At 48.2% G+C, this 23,569-nt stretch overlaps 2 protein-coding genes and 1 long non-coding RNA gene across 4 annotated transcripts in view; 2 read left to right on the forward strand and 1 right to left on the reverse strand.

Annotated features, from left to right (window-relative positions):
• LOC116652619 (E3 ubiquitin-protein ligase Itchy-like) overlaps positions 1–23,569 on the forward strand; it is a 260,369-nt gene that overhangs the window by 220,811 nt on the left and 15,989 nt on the right. The gene's annotated exons all lie outside the window — the stretch shown is intronic.
• On the reverse strand, positions 10,813–13,333 carry LOC146754746 (uncharacterized). The gene is made up of 2 exons (XR_014938700.1): positions 13,037–13,333; positions 10,813–11,283 (listed from the first exon to the last, which is right to left on the reverse strand). It is a non-coding gene; the product is annotated as an uncharacterized LOC146754746 (long non-coding RNA).
• LOC146754747 (uncharacterized) lies at positions 13,700–16,651 on the forward strand. The gene is given in 2 exon segments (XM_085526978.1): positions 13,700–16,262; positions 16,265–16,651. Coding segments are annotated over 2 exon segments (2,421 nt in total). The 5' UTR covers positions 13,700–14,228.

The following is a 23,569-nucleotide window of genomic DNA, read 5'->3' on the forward strand; positions in this document are numbered from 1 at the left end:
CAATGAAAGGCAATGACATGGTGGTTCTGATGCTAAGAAATCCCTCCTTTGCCTTATGAAGCAGAAAGGCCAAGCCATGAACCACAGACCCTTGGCAGGGAGGACCTCATGCTGACTAAGGACCCTTCCTGGGGCAGTGAGTTGGAAGTCTGTATGATGTTAAATGAAAGACATGGGGACAGAAGATCCCAGGCTCTGCAAGGACGCTCTGAGGTTCATGTCCCATATGCGCCCTGTGTCTCATCGCAGGATGTGGAATGTGAGAAGGGCCCAGTCTGAACAAGCAGTCAATCCCAATGAAACTCTGAACTTCAGATCTCTCAGTTCCAGTGCCCTCCTGTGCACACCCTCCCATCGTTTGATGCACTTTATTTTCTGCATTGCCAAGAAGAGCACCCAGTGCTCTGAGTACGGCTATAGCAGTGCAGAGCAGAGGGAGACAATCCTTTCGCTCACCCAGCTGGCAATAAATTGCTTGATGCACTCCAGGGGACCGTTGGCCTTCCTGGCTGCCTGGGTACACTGATGACTCATGTTCAATGTGATGGTGACCACGACCCGCAGTCCTTTTCAGTCAGACCTCTCTCCAGTGTCCTGTATCCAGTCAGTGTGTATGTCCACTGTTGCCCCTACCCAGGTGCACAATCAGGCACTTGTTAACCTTTATGCACTTGGTGCTTAGTACCAACTGGTACCCACTTCTCTGACTTGTCCACATCTCTCTGCAAGTCCTCTCCACCCTCAGTGGAGGCAACAGCACCTCCTCATCTGGTCTCATCAGCAATCTTGCTCAGAACATCTTCTAGTCCTGCATGCAAATCATCCACAAAAACATGAAAGAGAAGTGGCCCTTATAATGGAACCCTGCGGAACCCTGATAGTGACCATCTACTAGCCTGATGGAGGACAATGACTATAGTCCTTTGGGCTTGACCTGTTGGCCAACTGCTCACCCACCACGTTCTGGAGTGCACGTGGCTGGGCCACCACACAGCGCTGTTATAGAGGGGAGGTACTTTGTTCCTTCTCTCCCCGGGTTTGTTCCCACTGTCATGGAGTGAGCTCTAGAGAGAACTCTGTGGCAAAACGCAACAATCACATCTCAGCATCAGCTGGCACTTATGACTCTTGGTTTGCAAGCAGCAAGTATTGTACGGCTATCACCTGCCTCCTGATGAGGCCTTGGACAAGCCGGAGATTGGTTGGTGCAAAGCATAAGATCACAGAGCCAATGGCCAGCCACATGAGCACAGTGCCAAGAACACCGCCGAACCACAACCAATTCCAGAAGTCAGAGATACCCAGCTTGCTGCCCCACCAGGCAGGCCTCTGCACAGCACCCTTCACTCACTGCAGGGCAGTAGTTGTGTTCTTTTCCCTGTCAGAGGTTCTATTCCTTTTGAGCGTGTTAGGAACCTCAGTCATTACTGCTATCCCGGTGAACTTGGTTAGTGGCCAATGGAGGGTGCAGCTCCTCTGAAGTTCCTCCTCTTCCTCATCCTCTTCATCCGCCAGCACTCGAACCACCCCTGGCATGTTGCATGACACAGCCACCGAGTAGGTGCAAATGAGGGCTCGCCAAGGGTAGTGGCATGTCAGGTAGTCAGTGGTGTTTACCAACACACTGAAGGTTATAACTGAGATATTAAGTCTCAAGTTATTAAGACAAATCTTATTAGACAGACAGACATGCGCTGCTTGCCATAGCTGTTGTGATTCCTTCGCCCTGGAAAAAGGACACTGTAATGACCCAAAGGCTGGATGCAGTTCTGCTGCCTCTTTACTACCAGTGCAAGAATAGTTCTGGAATAGTTATCCTCCCACCTTCTCAAAATTAATTTTATTAATGCATTGCCCAGAGGTTGAGCCAACCCCATTCTGTTCCAGGGAATTTGTTGAGTATGTATCTGCTTGGCTTTCAAATATGTAACACTTCTGTTTTCTGCTGTGCAAGATAGGTGTGATCCCCCTTACACCCAGTACTGAATAAATGCATACCAGATTAATAACCTAGCACTGGATTACAGAGTTTGATTCTGCAATTTTAAGTCATTCTTCCATAATCAGTCTGTCCACTGGTTAAAAATACACTGGACATCAAAATGCCTTCTGCAGAGATGAGCCTGCTGTCTGTCAGGAGCTTTCAGCTCTGGATCCCCAGGGATATCTCCAAGGGAAGCAATGAGGAAGAGAAACTCAAATCCTCTGGTTTGCCTAGCTGGGCCGGGCTCCTAGGTCACAGGGAGCTCATACCAGTGGGCAGTGCTGCAGAGAGACAGCTGTGCCCAGGAGCAGCTCTTCTGCACAGCACAGCCTGCAGGTGACAGAAGAAGAGGAGAGAAATTGGAGAGAGCTTACAGAAATGTGTCTGGTATGAGCGGACTGTAACACCCTGCAGGAGTGTTGCTCACAGACCATGACAAGGTAAGTCTCACTGCAGACCATGCAGCTGCTTTTCATTGAAGGTTAACTAAACTGAGACATCCCACTGCAGATGTGGCTTCAGGCAATGCATGTTTCTTTACTGTAGAAAAAGCCTTCTGCTCCAGCTGAGGGCTTCCGTGCTGCAGTATGAAAGAAAAGCCCTGAGGGCTGTGTGTCCCAGCACGGCTGCAGGCTGTGCAGCTGGGGCTGCAGGCGGGTGCCCAGGGCTGTCCTGCAGAGCAGGGTCCCTGCTGTGCCCCAGGGGCTGTGTGCCGGGTATGGGACTCTGCCGCCTGCCAGGCTCAGCACTCAGCCTGCCCGGGGAGCTGCCCAGGGTGCTGCGGGGAGACGTGTGAGGGGAAGGAGCCCCCCGGCAGGGCTTGTGCTGTCACAGCTGCTGCCTGGGGCAGGGGATCACCGCTCCGCTGCACAACAGGATGTTTCTGAGGTTGCTTTGCATGAGGAGAGCCAAGGCAGGGCGTTTCCATTTCCTGTTCTGCGGAAAAGAGGATTGGAAACAGAGATCTAAAAGGAGCTATCAGAGATCTGTGAATTTTTCCTCAATATATTGCTTGTTTCCTGAACGGTCACACGTGATGTGCATTCAGTCTCCCCTTTCTCAGAAGATGGAACCAGTTGTAATTATCATCATTTTCTGTAGGCACGAATAATTCACTTATCCTAGAAACAGGCAGCATTTTCTAACTGAAAGTGAATGCCAAAGAAGCTGGGGTACGGGGCTCTAAGAGAACTTGGGGTAAAGATATGAGACATGAAACAGATGAAAATATCCAGGGAGAAGGGAGAAGAAAAGAAGAGGAAGGTCAGAGCTCCATATGCTGCTTCTGCTTAAGGAATGCTGAACGACATGAAATTAAATGCAAGTAATGGTGCTAAAAGTTCACTGTTGTAGGAGAATGAAAACATTTTATATTATAGCAGGAGGAGTGTCTCTGAGAATGGTCTGGACTTGTCATTATCTTCTTCACTCTGAGCAGGACTCCAAGCCCAACAACAGCAGATGTCCAACAGCAGCTCCATCAGCGAGTTCCTACTGCTGCCGTTGGCAGACACGCGGCAGCTGCAGCTCCTGCACTTCTGGCTCTTCCTGGGCATCTACCTGGCTGCCCTCCTGGGCAACGGCCTCATCAGCACAGCCGTAGCCTTTGACCGCTGCCTGCACACCCCCATGTACTTCTTCCTCCTCAACATGGCCATCCTCGACCTGGGCTGTATCTCCACCATTCTCCCCAAAGCCATGGCCAACGCCCTCTGGGACACCAGGGCCATCTCCTACACAGGATGTGCTGCACAGCTCTTTTTCTTTCTCTCCTTCATCTCAGCAGAGTATTCCCTTCTCACCATTATGTCCTATGACCGCTACGTTGCCATCTGCAAGCCCCTGCACTACAGGACCTTGATGGACAGCTGAGCTTGTGCCACCATGGCAGCAGCTGCCTGGGGCACTGGGGTTCTCAATTCCCTGCTGCACACTGCCAACACATTTTCACTGCCTCTCTGCCAAGGGAATGTTGTGAACCAGTTTTTCTGTGAAATCCCCCAGATCCTCAAGCTCTCCTGCTCAGCCTCCTACCTCAGGGAAGTTGTGTTTCTCATTTTTAGTATATGTTTAGCCTTTGGATGCTTTGTTTTCATAGTTGTGTCCTATGTGCAGATTTTCCTTGCTGTGCTGAGGATGCCCTCAGAGCAGGGATGGCACAAAGCCTTCTCCACGTGCCTCCCTCACCTGGCCGTGGTCTCCCTGTTTCTCAGCACTGGTGCGTTTGCCTACCTGAAGCACCCATCCATTTCCTCCCCACTCCTGGATCTGACAGTGGAACTTCTGTACTCGGTGGTTCCTCCAACTCTAAACCCTATTATCTACAGCATGAGGAACAGGGAGATCAAGCACGCTCTCAGGAAGGTGTTGCTATACACACTATACCATCTTCAATAAAGTACACACCTTCCTCACAGGATTCCCAGAGATGGTTCTTTATGTTTTAAGCATTTTAGATTATTTGATTGTATGTGCTATAGCTGTTACCTTTATCTTGTCAGTGTTCTCTGGAAGTTTGCAGCTTGACCAATTACTGATATGACACCAATATGATGAGCAGTAAAATGGCGATTTATTGAAGCTAACACACGTATATATACCCTATGCCCTTCGTGTATGCCCACTGGAAACGTATACATCTTGATGGCATGGGGATGGACCTATCTCGTCACAGCCCGAAAAGCGCACACTCGCCTAATACAACATATAGCAACTTGCAAAAATATGTCATTGAACATATAAATAAAGTTTATTTCACTTTTTTCCTACCTACTTTTCAATTTCTCACTCTAAGAGCTCGTGTAAATATGGAACCAGATTCCCTGAATAGGTTAAAAAATACCTAAAAATTTTTCAAAATAGACTTTTCCTTAGCTCTTCTCTCTTCATACTTTGTCTGGACCTGGATGAGGTGCAGCCACGGAAAGCAGCACAAGGGGCTCTTTTCATTCCTGCTCTTGGTACACTTCTACAGTGCTCTCAAGTCCTCTCATTTGTGCAGGCTTGAAGGTCTTGAGGGTTTCATGACAGTCCTGTTGTCTCTACAGCAGCACTCCGGGGCTGCAGTCAGTAACCAGCAATATGAACGTCTGTGTCAGAGCTGGTCTCCTTGCTGGCACTGTCAAAATCCTCAGGAGCTATTGGAACTAGCTCTCGATCTCCAGGACAAAAAGAAGTGAGAGCGAGTCTGAGGGACTACTGGAAAGTGTTCTCCTTTCTCTGCTCCGTAGCCAGACTCCCTGAGGAGTCAATGTAAAGTGTGTAATTATTAACCTTATAGACAGTGTTACTTCCATAACTCAAGAATGACCTCAAAGATGAATGTGTGCAAAACTTCATTTTGTCAGCTGACAATTTTATCACTATATAAACCAAAGTCAAAAAGCATACCAAAATAAATATCCTAATCCAGCCCCCAGAGTTGGCAGTCAGTGCAGCAGGGAAAACAAGCAGCAAGCAAGGAGCTGTGCATTGCCTGTGTAATGCCTGTTCAAGACTGAATGAGCTCCACAAATAGGGAAACAAAAAGCATCATGGCCAGCAATTCTCCAACTCTCACAAAGCCCTGTGTTCTCTCCCTCTGGTCAGATGTGCTGTTATCTCAACCCTTGGAGCCTCACATAGGGCCCCAAAATGATGGTGGTTGTTGAAACCAACACGTGGCCGAGCAGCACACAGTGCTTTGAGCACTGCTCAATTCCCAGTGGAATGGGGAAGAGAACTGGGGAAAAAAAAAGTACAACTTGTGAGTATAACAAAGCAATTTACTAAGAGAGATAAAAGGAGAGGAGTTATAGTTATCACTAAATATCTGTTGATATGGAATTGTATGTAACAACTGATGCACTTGCTCAGTTGCTACTTGCTACTTGCTACTTGCTCAGCACCACGAGACTGATGCTCAGCTGGGCCCTGGGCACTGAAGAGACTGAGATGAACTCCCACCCCTTTCAATACAATTTATGCTTCCTGTCAGCTGATAGAGAACGTCCCATTGGCCACTTTCAGTCAGCTGTCCTCACTCTGTTCCCTTCTGTTACGGGTTACTTAGATTTACCTATGCCCATTACAGGGGAAGCCACCCCGTGCCCCCCCCTCCCAGGGCCCGGAAAGTAGGGGGAAAAGGGGAATGGGATAAAAACAGCGGCAATCTAAGGAGGAAAAACTTATTTTACTAAATATGATATCAAAATACAAGATAACACAATATAATATAATTGAGGCTAACAAATCGAACAAACAGAGAGAGAGAGAGAGTACCTGAAAACCGAGAGGCCTACTGTGAACTCTAGGCGACACGGCTGGAACACTTCCCACTCTCCAAGAAGTACGAGAGAAGAAGGAGGGCACTCCAGCCTGGGAACGAGATTATATAGCGTCCTGGTCCCGTGGCTTATTATTACCCCTGTTGTTCTCTGGGATATGTAGTCTTCTTCTGTGGACTGCACATTCAATAGAAGTATCCATACTTTACATGATGTTATGATGTGGAATACTGATAGCAAAATTACAAAATTACAAAACCATGACAGTCAAGACAATGATTTCTAGTAGATATATAGGTAGAGTCTCAGAAAATATTTGACGAATGTTCAATTAGGTACAGGACTTAAGACAGAGTGGATTAATGTTAAGGAAATGCCTTTTTTTTCTATATTCCTTAATTAGGCATTCTGTAGGCAAGTTTTCCATCTGGACTCTATATTGTGCACTAGCCATGCATGTGTAGAGCACACATGGCAAGAAGTTTAAGTCAAAAGGAAGACTGCTGTGGTGGCTGGGAAAGGATGAGTGCACCTTGATCTGGGGGACGCCCTACTAGCGCTGCCTTTCTCCTCCAGCGCTGTCATGTTTTCCTTTTTCTGGCAGTTTTGCCATTTTCTCAAAATTAATAAATAGAGTTTGGTTCTCAACTTAAGGATTTGTATGGAATAAATATAAATTGTTGAGAAAATAAGGTTGCTGATTATTCATAATTATACGTATGACTGTGTATGTATGTATAAACATAATGTAATGATGTAGAATAAGGGGTGGAATGTCATGGTTTAATAATTTTTTTAATTTTGCTATCAGTATTCCACATCATAACATCATATAAAGCATGAATAATTTTACTAAATCTGCAACCTACAGAAGAAGACTACATCTCCCAGAGAACAACACGATAGGTCACGGGACCTGGACTCTATATTAACTTGGTCGCAGAATAGACTGACCTCTTTCGAGTTCTGGTGTTCAGGGGAGTGTGTGGGAGCCTTCAGCCGTTCGCCTAGATTTCACAGTAGGCCTCTCGGTTACGGGACTCATTCTCTCTCCTATTTTGCTTGATTCGTTAGCTCAATTTTCAATTATATTGTATTATATTGTGTTATCCTGTATTTCGATATAGTAATTAGTAAATAAGTGTGCCTCCTTAGATCGTTGCCGCTGTTTTCTTTTCCTAATTAACTTTTTCCTTTTGGCCTGGGGCCCTTCCGGGGCCCACGGCCCCCTGTCACAGACGCAGGTGGATTTTTCGTTCAAACTGTGACACTTTGCCATTTCCATTAGCTCTGAGCTGGCTGCTCTTACATCCCCAGGAAGAGCTCAGTGCACTCTCATAGAGGGCAATCGCCCTTCCTTGACTCCTCACCCAACCATTGCAAAGACTCTGTATCCCCCTTGCGCTACAGTGAAGTTGTGGAAGCGATTTAACTGTGTCTCTATGGTCCAAACAGGAGCTCAGGCCTGAAGCTCATCTATGGTATCAGTGTGCAGAAGGTGGCACACAGATATTAGAGCCATCGTGGGTCTTGGAGGTAACGTAGCACCACGGACACAACATTGGGCATGGCTTTGCTGAAGGCCCGGTGCTGCTCTTGCAGCTGCATGTGAATTCACCAGACAGCCGGTGCTATCCCCTCTCTGGCCCTCAGCTTATGCCCAGGAAAGAGGTGTCTATATCAGAGACTTCCCACACGGTTTACAAGCACTGGAACACATCAGGAGCAGCCCAGGCACCTTGGGCATCACCCAGTGTCTGTGTGTGAGCAGCTGCCTCCCAGCTGAAGGACCGAGGACTCGGAGCAGGAGCTCACATGCAGGCAACTCCTTGTGCACTTCTGAACTCAACCAGAGGAATCCCAGGTCCTGTGGTTCTGTGGGGAGGTGAATCCCCTTTCAGTTCCAGAATTTCTGTCAAGGGATGAGACTCCTGCACTGCGTCAGCTGGATCACTGTCCTGCACAGGGAAAGTCCAAACCTCCCCGTCCTTCACTGGTTGCCCTTTGTGCTTCATCAAACAAACTCTATTAGTACTCCCCATATGTCTCCAATCAGTCACTGACCACTGGACATGTGGTGGTTAATTGAGCGAATTTCAACGCACAGTCATGATGCTGTTGTCTTTCAGGAGCTGTTGTCCATGAGTAACCAGGGAAATGACAGGGGAGTTGAGTGGGAATGATAAAAATGACATCATCTGCTGCTTGCTTTTCGAGGCACCTGGGACACAGGGAGCTCATAAATGTGGGCAGAGCTACAGAGAGACAGCTGTGTCCAGGAGCAGCTCTTGTGCAGAGCACAACCTGCAGCTGACAGAAGGAGAGAAACTGAAGAGAGCTTGCAGGATGTGTGTGGTGTGAGAGGGCTGCGTGCTCTCTGCAGGAGCGTTGCTCACAGACCATGACAAGGTAAGTCTCACTGCAGACCATGAGCTGCTTTTCATTGAGGGTTAACTTAATTTGGGATATCCCATAGCAGATCTGGATGTAGGCACTGCATGTTCCTTTACTGTGGAAAAAGCCTTCTGCTCCAGCTGAGGGCTTCCGTGCTGCAGCATCAGAGCACAGCGCTGAGGGCTGCGTGTCCCAGCACAGCTGCAGGCGGGTGCCCAGGGCTGTCCTGCAGAGCAGGGTCCCTGCTGTGCCCCAGGGGCTGTGTGCCAGGTATTGGACTCTGCCACCTGCCAGGCTCAGCACTCAGCCTGCCTGGGGAGCTGCCAAGGGCTCTGTGGGGAGATTTGTGGTGTGGGGGGAAGAAGCCCCCCGGCAGTGCTTGTGCTGCCACAGCTGCTGCCTGGGGCAGGGGATCACAGCTCCACTGCACAACAGTATGTTTCTGAGAGCCCTTAGCAAGAGGAGAGCCAAGGCAGGGTGTTTCCATTTCCTGTTCTGAGGCAAAGAGGTTTGGAGTCAGAAATCTAAAAGGGGCAATAGGAGTTCTGAGAATTTTTTGTCAGTCAATTGCTTGTTTTGAGAACAGTTACACATGGTGTGCTTTCAATCTTTCCTTTCTCGAAGGATGGAATTATCATTTTCTGTAGGAATGATTAATTGACTTATCCTAGAGACAGGCAGCATTTTCTATCTGAAACTGAATGCCACAGAAGCAGTTGTAGGGGGCTCTAAGAGCACTTGGGGTAAATATATGAGACTTGAAACAGATGAAAATGTCCAGGAAGAAGGGATATGAAAAGAAGAGGAAGGTTAGAGCTTCATATGCTGCTTCTGCTTAAGGAATGCTGAAATACATGTAATAAAATGTAAGTAATGGCGCTAAATGTACACTGCTGTAAGAGAATAAAAACATTTCATAGTATAGCAGGAGGAGTGTCTCTGAGAATGGTCTGGACTTGTCATTACCTTCTGCACTCTGAGCAGGACTCCAAGGCAAGGAAGAACAGATGCCCTACAGCAGCTCCATCAGCGAGTTCCTCCTGCTGCCGTTGGCAGACACGCGGCTGCTGCAGCTCCTGCACTTCTGGCTCTTCCTGGGCATCTACCTGGCTGCCCTCCTGGGCAACGGCCTCATCAGCGCAGCCGTAGCCTGCGACCGCCGCCTGCACACCCCCATGTACTTCTTCCTCCTCAACCTGGCCCTACTCGACTTGGGCTGCATCTCCACCACTCTCCCCAAAGCCATGGCCAACACCCTCTGGGACAACAGGGCCATCTCCTATGCAGGATGTGCTGCACAGCTCTTTTTCTTTCTCTTCTTCATCTCAGCAGAGTATTCCCTTCTCACCATCATGTGCTATGACCGCTATGTTGCTATCTGCAAGCCCCTGCACTACGGGACCTTGATGGACAGCAGAGCTTGTGCCACCATGGCTGCAGCTGCCTGGGGTACTGGGGTTCTCAATTCCCTGCTGCACACTGCCAGTACATTTTCACTGCCTCTCTGCCTAGGCAATGTTGTCAACCAGTTTTTCTGTGAAATCCCACAGATCCTCAAGCTCTCCTGCTCAGAATCAAATCTCAGGGAAGTTGTGTTTCTCATTTTTAGTATATGTTTAGCCTTTGGATGCTTTGTTTTCATAGTTGTGTCCTATGTGCAGATTTTCCTTGCTGTGCTGAGGATGCCCTCAGAGCAGGGACGGCACAAAGCCTTCTCCACGTGCCTCCCTCATCTGGCTGTGGTCTCCCTATTTGTCAGCACTGGCATTTTTGCCTACCTGAAGCCCCCGACCATTTCCTCCCCACTCCTGAATCTGACAGTGGCACTTCTGTACGCAGTGGTTCCTCCAACACTGAACCCTATTATCTACAGCATGAGGAACATGGAGATCAAGCACGCTCTCAGGAAGGTGTTGCAATAAGCACTATTCCAGATTCCATAAAATGCAAAACTTCCTCATAGGATTCCCAGTGATGGTTCTTCATGTTTTATACATATTTGATTGTTTGATTATGTGAGATTTAGCAACGTGCAAAAAAAATGTTATTGAACTTATAAGTAAAAATATATTACGCTTTTTTCCTACCTAATTTCCATTTTTTCACTCCAAGAGCTCATGTAAACATGTATTCAGATTCCACGAATATGTTAAAAGATACCTAAAAAGGTTTCAAAATAGACTTTTACTTAGCATTTCTTTTTTCCTTCTTTGTCTGGATTTGGGGAGGTACAGCCACAGACAGCAGCTCAACGTGCTCTTTTCATTTCTGAAAACCACCACAATGCTCTCAAGCCCTCTCATTTGTGCAGTCCTGAAGGTCTTGTGTGTTTCACGACAGTCCTGTTGCCTCTACAGCAGCAATCCAGGGCTGCAGTGTGTAGCCAGCAATATGAACAGGTCTGTCAGAGCTGGTCTCCTTGCAGGCACTTCCATAACAAGAGGGCCCCTTTAGAGCAGGACCAGAGAACTGGAGGGAGGCCTCTTCCAAGGCTGGTGTAAGGAATATACCTCAGGAGCTGCTCCCTGAGAAAACCTCAAGATCTTCTGGTGCTCTTCAGTGTGTGACCAGATCAAATTGAATAGTCCCAAGGTGATCTGTAAGCGTCTCGGGGCAGTGCTGTGGTTTAAAGTTAATGGGCTGAGACAAAGAGAAAAAGAAAAGGATAATAATTATGGCATATGTATTTATACATATATAATATATTTAGTATATTTTCACACATATACAAAATATGCAGTTGCAAACACATATGCACAGATACTAGTACATATGCATATCTGTTTGCAAGTCCAGGACTAGTTGCAGGGGTTTTAACAGCCAGAGGGTTCACTGTAGGAGCTGAAGTGACTGTCTGGCTGTTGCAGGAGTTGAAGTTACCTCAGTGTTCATTGTCAGAGCTGGGACCACGACAGGACATGTGACTAAGATTTAGCAGCCAATGGGCTCATTGGAGGGGTTGGAGTGACCACAGTGCTGTACCTCCTGGGAGAGTGCACCTCCCTTTGGAGGAATTTGTTTCATTTTCTTATTACCATACTTGGAACAGCTACAGGACCCATAGCAGGAGTGACTGCAGAGCTCATTTTGAAGGGTGGAGTGACAGCTGGATCTGTCCAGAGCGTGGAGAAACCGCAGGACGTGTAGCAAAACCTTGGAACTGCTGCAGGGTCTGTGCCAGGAGTTGCAGAGGCTGCAGCACTGTCAGTATTTCCAGCTCTCTGGATCTGGCACACTGCAGTCACGTATGCCTCTTGGGGGTTACCAGAGCCACAGCAGACCTGCCCCCAATATTCTACCAGTTTCTCAGGATCCTGCAGTTGCTCGGAGATGAAGTTCCAAAGCCCTGGGGGCGCCCACCGCTCCAGGCAGCTGCCCAGACCGTCCCACACCCCCTGCCATGCAGAGCCTTCTCACCTTGGGGCAGATCTCTCACTGATATTCCGGAATAATGTTTAACCTCAATCCTAGAGCAATAGAATCAGCAAGGTTGGAAAAGGCCTAAAAGATCATCCAGTCCAACCGTTCACCTATTACCAATAGCTCCCACTAAACCACGTCCCTCAACACAATATTCAGTCACTCCTTGAACTCTCCTGGGCTCCCAGAAAAGACTATGTAAAATGCATAATTCCTAATCATATTGACAATATTATTTCTAAAAGCCAAAGATGACCACAGAGCTGAATGTGCACAAAATTTCACTTTGTCAGCTGCCAGTTTTATCATGATACAAACCAAGGTAAAAAAGCATAGCAAAATGAATACCCTAATCCAGCATCCAGAGTTGAAAAATAATGCAACAGGGCAAACAAGAAGCAAGCAACAAGCTGTGCAGTGAAGCTTAATGAGAAGACTCAACAAGCTCCACACATAGGGAAACTATCAGCATCACGGCCTGCAGTTCTCCAACTCCCACAAAGCCCTGTGTTAACTCGCTCTGGACAGATATGCTGTTATCTCAACCCCTGGAGACTCACATCAGGCACCAAAATGATGGTGGTTATTGAACCCAACATGTGGCTCAGCAGCACACAGTGCTTTGTGCACTGCACATTCCCTGTGGTATGAGGAAGAGAATTGTGAAAAAAAAAGTACAACTTGTGGCTTGTAACAAAGCAATTTGCTAAGAGAGATAAAAGGAGAGGAGTTATAGTTATCACTATTGTCAAGGGTTAATTAGATTTACCTATGCCCGTGACAGGGGAAGCCACTCCGTGCCCCCCATCTCCCGGGGCCTGGAAAGGAGGTTGAAAAGGGCAATGGGATAAAAACAGCGGCAATGTAAGGAGGAAAAACTTAATTTACTAAAAATGATATCGAAATACAAGATAACACAATATAATATAATTGAGGCTAACAAATCGAACAAACAGAGAGAGAGAGAGAGTACCTGAAAACCGAGAGGCCTACTGTGAACTCTAGGCGACACGGCTGGAACGCTTCCCACTCTCCGAGAAGTTCGAGAGAAGAAGGAGGGCACTCCAGCCTGGGAACGAGATTATATAGCGTCCTGGTCCCGTGACTTATTATTACCCCTGTTGTTCTCTGGGATATGTAGTCTTCTTCTGTGGACTGCACATTCAATAGAAGTATCCATACTTTACATGATGTTATGATTTGGAATACTGATAGCAAAATTACAAAATTACAAAACCATGACATTCCACCCCTTATTCTACATTATTACATCATGGTTAATATATATACACATATATACACATATGTAAAACTATGATAGCTAAATAGTAGAATTGCGTGTAACATAACTAAATGTATAACTATAATAACTAAAATACACCACACATGCAAACATATATATATAGATACATAAAATTATTGACTGCACTCCCCCAGCATCAAATTCCCTTGTGGTACACATTGAACATCCCCATCCTTCTGCATTAACCACCAAGTGCACCCAGGTCCCTGGGCAAAGACAGTTCCGTGGATAGGTTTGCCCTTTCCAGAAGCTGGAAGGACCCAAACAGCTTTTCCCAACATGTTCTTTACATGTACAACAGGGACCTTATCTCCTTCTATAGTGTGTAGGTGTTGTATTAGGCGAAATACGGGGATGTTATCGGGCTGTGACGTGACAGGCCCTTCCCCATATTCTGGAAGAATCTTGCTACGTGTAATACAGTAGGCGTAGACGAAGTGGACAAAGGTTATATAAGGTCGTGTGTGCTTCAATAAATCGCCATTTTACCACGCTACCACCTTGGTGTCACTTGGTAATTGGTCTAACTACTGCTTCAGTTGGAGGCGAGAGATCGTAAAGCCATTAACGATCATAAAGCCTTCAAATGGTGACCGCCGACGTGATTCGTCACGATTAGGCGTGATTAGGGACTTTTGGAGCAAGGTAGTTGTCTGCTAAACGGCAGCAGGATCCCACTGCGGTAGCGAATCCTCTCGTCGCGGAGTAGTGGAAGCCCAGGGTCGAAGAGGAGTGGCCATCACTCTTCGACAGGTGGGAGAGCGAGCTCGGAATCCCGGAATCTCGGAATCTCGGGGACCCCCAGGAACCTTCGGGGAAGCGCCAGGGAGCGGCCAGGAGAACTACGTTCGGCCGGGGCGACATGGAAGCCGTTATCAAGGTAATTCTTCACGCTTGCAAACTTCACTGTGGGAAACAGGCTCCTTCCAAAAAGGAGGTAACAGCAGTTCTTTCGCTGCTGGAAAAGGAAGGGCTTTTAACAAACCCGTCTGATTTATACAATCCTGGCAGATGGGATGGAATTACGGCCGCACTATCTCAAAGGTCGCTGGCCACTCGAAAAGTATCAGAATTCAAAGTATGGGGACTTATCTTGGAGGCGCTGAAAGCAGCACGGGAGGAGAAGCTAGCAAACCAACGTGCTAGAGACATTCTGGGTTTGGAGACGGGGGGAGGCCGGGGGGGGAGTCTTGACTCTCTTACAGATTCAGTGCAAGGCAAGATGGCGCCGGCTCCCCCGAACACACCTGTTCCTTCGCCTGAGACGGACATTCCAGAAGGCAGCCCTGAACAGGAGGACACCCCGCCTCCGCCCCCCTATCCTAACTCCTCGTATCCTTCATTGGACACCTACAGGGATGAAGGGGGAGGGAAGCCCCTCGAGGAATGCGATGTTGCTACTGTACCTGATAAGAACAAGGACAAGGGAGAGAGAAAGGGGGGAGGCATGGTGGTGCCACCAGAGCTGAAAGGAGGAGGTGTGGTCCCACCAGAGCTGAAAGGGGGAGGTGTGGTGTCACCAAGGAAAAGTGTAAGGAGGGGTGGTACTTCTTCGTTGTCGGGTCCCGCCTGTTGCTGTGCGTATGCCGAGAAAGGGGGGGATTGTGCCAACCCATGTGATAGTGAAGGTGAATGTGGGTGTGATGATTTCATGTGGCCCGCCCAAGGGGCTGGCCAAGCCGCCCAAGGTGCCACCCAAGGGGGATGTGGTCCTGCGTGGGCCGCCCAGGGGGCCGCCCAAGGGGGATGTGGCCCCACGGCACCCGTACCGTGGAGCCCACCCACTTTCACTGATTGGGCCCAGACAAGGGAGGACCTCCAGACAGCCGACCCGGAAACAACAGCTTTTGCCCTCCCGATAATAGTGAAACAGGATGGTCCGGCTTGGACCCCTCTGGATTCCAAGGCGATTACTCGCCTTGCAGAGTTAGTTAAGAACAAGGGCTTGCGTTCTCCGGTAACTATGTCAGCAATTGAGGCTCTCATGGCCTCGAGTCTCCTGCCGTACGATGTGGTCAGTCTCATGAGAGTGATTCTTGAGCCCGTGCAGTACACGCTGTGGTATGATGAATGGAATAGATTGCTTCAGGCTGTTGTCGCTGAGGCAGCTCGTAATAACAATCATCCGGCTAATGCGCATACAGGTCAGGGCCGTGGAGCTAGGGTTGAAAGAACTACTCTCTTGCGCCTTCAGGGACTAGCAGATGGTATGGTGGGGTCCCCGGAGGGTCAAGCAAGAGGGCTGAGAGCGGGGGAGTTAGCTGCGCTTACAAAGGCAGCCTTTCAGGCTCTGCTGACAGTGGCTAAAGTTGCGGAGCCTGTGCTCCCGTGGTCCGACATCAAACAGGAGCCTTCTGAGTCATTTTCTGATTTTGCAAATCGCTTGATTCGTGCCATTGAAGGGTCTGACCTCCCGAAGGGAGTCCAGCCTTTGGTTGTGATAGACTGTCTCAAGCAAAAGTCGCTCCCGGACGTTCAGCAGATAATTAGGGCAGCTCCTGGAACTTTGAACACCCCAGGGGAGATTATCAAATATGTGCTAGATCATCAGAAAAATACTCCCTCCAATAATGATGGCTTGGCAACTGCCGTGCAGGGAATGGCTGCCGAAGTCAGCTCTGCGATTAAATCTGCAGTGATGATGGCAGCTCGCACCGGGGATGAGAAGGGAAAAGGTCCGTGTTTCAAGTGTGGGCAGCATGGTCATTTTAAAGCACAATGCCCCAAGAAAGCTGGGCAGAGCAAGCCGCAAGGAAAACGTTGTCAGTTGTGCAATGGGGTTGGACATGTTGCGCGTCACTGTCGAAAATTTGAGGTCTTGCCGCAGGGAAACTGGAACGGGAGGGTGCCAGCGGCCCAGGGCCCCTTCCCGCTTCATTAAAATGGGCCAAGCGTGTTGACCACACGGTGGCGCTGACCATGGATCTAGGTGATAGGCCATTGGTGAGGGTCATGATGACGTTGGACCCTGGAGTGCCTACACTAGGTCCTAGGACGGTGTACCTTACAGCTTTGTTGGACTCTGGTGCAGATGTTACTGTTATTGCAGAGCGCGATTGGCCATTCCAGTGGCCAAAGGTTGCAACATCAAAGGTCCTGATAGGGGTGGGGGGTGAAATGACCACCTCTGTGTCGGATGCGGAAGTGGGAATTTCAATCATCAATCGAGATGGCTCAATAGAAAAAACTGTTTTCATCACCCCCAATATAGCTCCGATCAGGGGATCTCTGCTAGGCAGAGATCTTCTTCTTCTCATTGGGTTACGGCTGACAAATTTATCCTAAGGGCCACTGTCCACCACTTGGCGCTGCAGCATGCGATTCCGCTGCGTTGGAAACAGGATACATCTCCTGTTTGGGTGGATCAGTGGCCCATTCCTGCTAAAAAATTGGCAGCGCTCATACAGCTTGTTTCCAGAGAACTTGCACTAGGCCATATAGAGTCATCGCTTAGCAATTGGAACACGCCCATCTTTGTCATTCATAAGGCCTCTGGATCGTTTCGGCTGCTCCACGATCTCCGAGCAGTCAATTCACAGATCATCCCCTTTGGTCCTGTCCAGCAAGGGGGACCTTTGTTGTCAGCAGTCCCACAGGGATGGCCTCTGATGGTCATTGATCTAAAGGATTGTTTCTTCTCTATCCCATTGGCTAAACAGGATAGGGAAGCCTTTGCATTCACAGTTCCGGTTGTAAATAATCGAGAGCCAGCTCAGAGGTACCAGTGGAAGGTTCTTCCGCAAGGTATGGTCTGTTCACCTACGATCTGTCAACTTGTGGTGAGCAGAGTCATAGAACCAGTGAGAAAGGCACTGCCAGGATGCCAAATCGCCCATTACATGGATGATTTGCTGCTTGTTGCACCTGATGATGCTCAGTTGAAAACGTTGGAGGGGCAGATCGTCCGCACCCTCATCTCTGCAGGGTTTGTGATCTCTCAGGAAAAGATCCAGAGAGAACCAGGGATTGAATTCCTGGGCTATAAATTTGGATCTTCCACAGTAATCCCGGAGGGGCTGGAGATTAAGCCTCAAATTACAAACTTATGGGATGTGCAGAAGTTGGTGGGGGCACTGCAATGGGTGAGGAATGCCATTGGCATCCCTCCGCGCCTCATGAAACCTTTCTATGATCAACTGAAGGGATCAGTCCCACAAGAGGAGAGGCATTGGAATCCAGAGATGGAGTCAGCCTGGCAGGAGATACTGTCAGCCTGCTCCACCAATGCCCTTGCCAGGTGGGAACCTGATCGCCCGTTGGAGGCTGCGGTCACTAGGTGCCAGCATGGTTCAGCTGCAGTGATTGGGCATGCTTTGAACTCTCGGCCACGCCCACTGTCATGGTTATTTTCTGCTCAGCCGGTGAGAGCATTTACCACATGGCTAGAACAGCTGTCATATTTGCTGCGAAAGGCTCGCCTCACTGCGATCAGAGCTTTCGGGAAGGACTTGGAAGTCATCTATTTACCAGGAGCTTTTCGAAATGTGCAACCTCTGCCAGATGAGGTGTCATTGGCTGTTTATGACTTCAGCGGAAAGTTTTGCTATTCAGACTCACTGCCAATTTTTGAACTGGCAAAACCCCTCCAGATATCATTGCGACACAGGGTCCTGGACACCCCTGTGAACGGTCCTACAGTCTTCACTGATGCTTCGTCATCAACGGGCCAGGGGGTGGCTGTGTGGCAAACAGTTGAGGGTGGCTGGAGTTACAAGATGATAACAGACAAGACAGCAAGTGTTCAGATGCTCGAGGCTAGGGCTATGGCAGTGGCACTACATCTTTGGCCCACGAAGCCTTGCAATGCTGTCACGGATTCTGTGTTCGTGGCAAAAATGCTGCTACGGATGGGAAAGGAAGGGCAACCGAGTACAGCAGCTGCAGCCCTGTTAGAGGATGCTTTAGCTATCAGGGTTGCACCCGTTGCCATCCTTCATGTTCGTAGCCACTCTGAGGTGCCAGGTTTCTTTACAGCAGGAAACGACATGGCTGACCGGATAGCAGGGAACCAGGTGTGCACTTTGCAGGAAGCTCGTGATCTTCATTCAGCACTTCACATAGGGGCCAAGGCACTGGCTCGAGCCTGTTTTATCCCGATTACAGTCGCTAGGGAGGTAGTGCAAACCTGCCCTCACTGTAATTCTGCGCCAGCTTTAGGAGCGGGGGTTAATCCTCGTGGTCTCGCTCCATTAGACGTCTGGCAAACAGACTTCACAATGGAACCACGGATGGCCCCACGACAGTGGCTGGCTGTGACTATTGACACGTCCTCTACCGTCATTGTAGCCACACAACATGGTCGTGTCAGTTCTACAGCAGCACAACACCATTGGGCCACGGCTATAGCAGTTTTGGGAATGCCGCGCCACATAAAAACAGACAATGGTTCTTGCTTTATTTCGCGTTCGTCCAAAGATTGGTTAGCTCGCTGGAATATCACACACACCACAGGCATTCCGGGAAATTCGCAGGGCCAAGCTATCGTTGAAAGGGCTAACCGCCTCCTCAAGGAAAAGATTTGTGTCCTTGGGGAGGGGGAAGGCTATTCGGGAAAGATCCCAGTATCACAACAAGGGGAAATCTTGGCCCGCGCACTGTATGCACTAAATCACTTTGAGCGAGGAGAAAATTCCAGGACCCCCACCCAGAAACATTGGCGGCCAAGAATCATTGAAGAAGGCCCGCCAGTAAAGATCAAGGTGGATAATGGGTCCTGGGAGTCGGGATGGTCCATACTAGTCTGGGGAAGGGGGTACGCAGCAGTAAAATGCAAAGGCACAGGAGACATACGTTGGGTGCCATCGAGAAAAATTAAGCCAGAGGTTGGTGGTGAAAAAGAAAATGTCAGGGAAATAACAAGAGCTGAGTATCCTCTTCCAGGACCTCTTGATCGGCCGCCCAAGGAATCCTGAACTGGTGGAGCGCAGAAGAAGATCTTTCATCTGGATACCGAAGAAATTCTTGAGACTCAAGAACCCAAAGGACCCAGAGAAACAACCCCTGCTGCCAACGAGAGACACCATTTTGATGCTGCTATGTCTTTTGTCTTTATGTTGGTCGCCGGTGGGGGGTGTTCACTTGATCCAACAACCTGGGAATCTGTGGGTTACTTGGGCGAAACAAACAGGCAGGACGGATTTCTGTCTTAGCCTGCAATCAACTACCTCGCCATTTCAAACATGTTTAATTGGGATTCCTATATGGGGGAACTCCTCTGAGTTTCAGGGATACGTAAGATCATATAATCCCATACAAGATCCGTGCAGAGAATTCTGTGCACTAACAGCTATTAACATCACACGTAGAGATTTAGGGAATGACACTGTAATCCTTGCCAGCAAAAGGATAGCATGTGTTGTTTGTACACTGAATGTCACTCTTCCTTGGGATCCCCAAGAGCTGCAGATATTGGGGTCTCAACAGGTACCTAACGATACATGGGATAAAGAGGGAGGCTATTGGTGGTCTCCTGGATGTATTGGCTTTGCAAGATTTAACCACGAGAGGAGCCATTCAAATATTTTAGATCTTCTCACACCTCAAGGTCCTTATTGGAATGCACGGAAAAATAGATCAGATCCATTCACTACCGTCTATCCACACAATACAGAGCTATTTACCTGGGAAGGGTCATATTGTGGCTTCCTTCCTAACACATCCACACCTAGGGAAAATAGTAGTTATTGTCTGCCTGAACATTGGGTGAGTAACCCTGGTGTCATTAATGTGTCGAGGCCTGATGGTTCTCAACGGGGAATAAATTGTAATCTCAGCAGCAAGTATGCAAAAGGCTGCTGTTTTGAACCCAGGGCAAAAGAACAGGGGCTAGAAAAATACATCTGGAACAACTCCACTGCGAAAGCACTGCCACCGGGTATATTCTTGATTTGTGGTGACCGTGCATGGCAAGGTATACCATCAAATGCAGTGGGAGGACCTTGTTATTTGGGACGGTTAACCATCTTGTCCCCACGAGCCCTCGACTGGGTGCGCCTGACCAGAAACATGACGAAATCTCGGAAGAGACGGAGCATTCACACACTGGCATCGGACTGTGGTGACAAAGTTCAACTTTGGGGACCAACAGCAAGGATTTTTGCATCTATTTTTGCACCAGGAGCAGCTGCAGCGCAGGCGCTAAAAGAGATAGAGAGACTCGCTTGCTGGTCCGTGAAACAGGCTAACATGACTTCCACACTGCTGAGTGAGCTACTTGAAGACACTGACAGTATTAGACATGCTATGCTTCAAAACAGAGCAGCAATTGATTTCTTGCTTCTCGCACAGGGTCATGGTTGTAAAGACTTTGATGGGATGTGTTGTTTTAACTTGAGTGATCATAGTGAGTCATTGCACAAGAAGTTGGAGTGGTTAAAAGATCACACCAAGAAGATTGGCATCCAAGATGATCCTTTTGGTAACTGGTTGGAGAGTTGGTTTGGTGGTATTGCACCATGGTTCAAGCAATTGCTTAAGGTAGTGCTGATAGGGCTTCTCATATTCCTCGCATTTATGGCTTGTGTGCCGTGTGTGTTTCAATGCTTGCTAGGCTGCCTGCAACGCATGGCTGAAAGAATGGTTAATATGCAAATAGAGTATCATAAGATGCAAGATAGGCTTTAAGGTGAGATTTAGGTGTTAAGATTTAAAGAGAAGTTTACACAATATAAATCTATAAGCTTATAGACCTATAAATGTGTGACCTTGTATATATGTGTGAAATCTGCAAACTCTATAGAAGCAGGAGGTGAAGAGGCTGAAGAAGAGGAGGAAGGTGCTAAGGAAGAATCAGAAGAAGGCAAAGAAGGTGAAGAGGAAGATGGAGAGATATTGTTGCGTATTGTAACGGGTTAAGCCTTTTAAGCATGGGGAGGGGGAAATGTTGTATTAGGCGAAATACGGGGATGTTATCGGGCTGTGACGTGACAGGCCCTTCCCCATATTCTGGAAGAATCTTGCTACGTGTAATACAGTAGGCGTAGACGAAGTGGACAAAGGTTATATAAGGTCGTGTGTGCTTCAATAAATCGCCATTTTACCACGCTACCACCTTGGTGTCACTTGGTAATTGGTCTAACTACTGCTTCAGTTGGAGGCGAGAGATCGTAAAGCCATTAACGATCATAAAGCCTTCAGTAGGGGGCTAGATTGACTAGGACCATCACAACTGACAGATCCTCTAGTATTGACCAACCAAGTGGCTTCTGCCAGATTCTTCTCAAAGTGCTTAAATGTTCCACCACCCATTGCTTTCAACATAGTTTTTAACAACCCATTATATCGTTCAATTTTACCAGAAGCTAGTGCATGGTAGGGAATATGATATATCCAATCAATGCCATGATCTTTGGCCCAAGTATTTATAAGGGAATTTTTGAAATGTGTCCCATTATCAAATTCAATTCTTTCTGGGGTGCCATGTCGCCATAGGACTTGTTTCTCAAGACCTAATATGGTGTTTCGAGCAGTAGCATGGGGTACTGCGTATGTTTCAAGCCACCCAGTGGTTGCCTCTACCATGGTGAGTACATAACACTTACCACTGTGAGATCGTGGCAAGGTGATATAATCAACCTGCCACGCCTCCCCATATTTATACTTTTGCTACCGCCCTTCATCCCAGAGATGTTTCATCCTTTTTCCTTGTTTAATTACGGCATGTTTCACAATCATGATTAATCTGCGCAATAGCGTCCATGATTAAGTCCACCCCTCGGACTCTGGCCCACTTATATTTCGCGTCTCTTCCTTCATGACCTGAGGTCTCATGAGCCCATCGAGCTAGAAATAATTTGCCCTTATTCTGCCAGTCCAAGTCGATTTGAGCCACCTCAATTCTGGTAGCATTATCTACCTGATGGTTGTTTTGTTGTTCTTCAGTAGCCCGACTTTTGGGCACATGTGCATCCACATGACGCACCTTTACAACCATATTCTTTGTTCGGGCAGCAATGTCCTTCCATAATTCAGCGGCCCAAACAGATTTACCCCTCTGTTGCCAGTTATTTTGTTCCCACCACTGTAACTACCCCCATAATGCATTTGCCACCATCCATGAGTCAGTATAAAGATACAGCATTGGCCACCTCTCCCGTTCAGCAACATCTAAGGCCAGCTGGACAGCTTTTACCTCTGCAAACTGACTTGATTCTCCCTTGCCTTCAGTGGCCTCTGCAACCTGTCGTGTGGGGCTCCACACAGCAGCTTTCCATTTGCGATGCTTCCCTACAATGCGACATGATCCGTCTGTGAATAGGGCATATTTCTTTTCATTTTCTGGTAATTCGTTGTATGGTGGGGCCTCTTTAGCACGTGACACCTCTTCTGCTGGTGATGTTCCAAACCTTTTATCTTCAGGCCAGTCTATGATTGCCTCTAGGATTCCTGGACGATTGAGGTTTTCCATTCACGCTCGCTGTGTAATCAGCGTAATCCACTTGCTCCAAGTGACATCAGTAGCACGATGAGTGGAGGGAACCTGTCCTTTGAACATCCAGTTCAGCACTGGCAGTCGAGGTGCCAAAAGGAGCTGCATTTCAGTCCAAACTACTTCGGAAGCAGCCCAAACCCCCTCATACGCGGCTAAGATCTCCTTCTCAGTTGGAGTGTCGCACTCTTCAGACCCCTTATATGATCGACTCCAGAATCCCAGGGGTCGGACTTGGGTCTCTCCTGAGGCTCCTTGGCACAAACTCCAAGTGGGGCCTTTCTCTCCAGCAGCAGTATAGAGGATGTTCTTTACATCCTGTCCAGTCTGTACTGGCCCCAGGGCTACAGCACGGGCTATCTCTTGTTTAATCTGTTCGAAAGCCTGCTGCTGCTCAGGGCCCCATGCAAAATCATTCTTCTTCCGCGTCACCTGATAAAGGGGGCTTACAATGAGGCTGTAGTTTGGAATGTGCATCCTCCAAAAGCCCACTGCACCCAGGAAAGATTGTGTCTCTTTCTTGCTAGTTGGTGGAGACATAGCAGTGATTCTGTCGATCACATCTTTTGGGATGTGACGACGTCCATCCTGCCACTTTATACCTAAGAACTGAATTTCCTGGGCAGGTCCTTTTACTTTGCTTCGCTTAATAGCAAAGCCGGCTTGTAGAAGAATTTGGATTATCTGCTCTCCTTTTGTGAAAACCTCTTCTGCTGTATCACCCCACACAACAATGTCATCAATGTACTGCAGGTGTTCAGGAGCACCACCCTGTT

The sequence above is a fragment of the Coturnix japonica genome, chromosome 38, assembly GCF_054131305.1.
Source record: "Coturnix japonica strain WE chromosome 38, WE-NBRP24, whole genome shotgun sequence".
Classification (NCBI taxonomy): domain Eukaryota; kingdom Metazoa; phylum Chordata; class Aves; order Galliformes; family Phasianidae; genus Coturnix; species Coturnix japonica.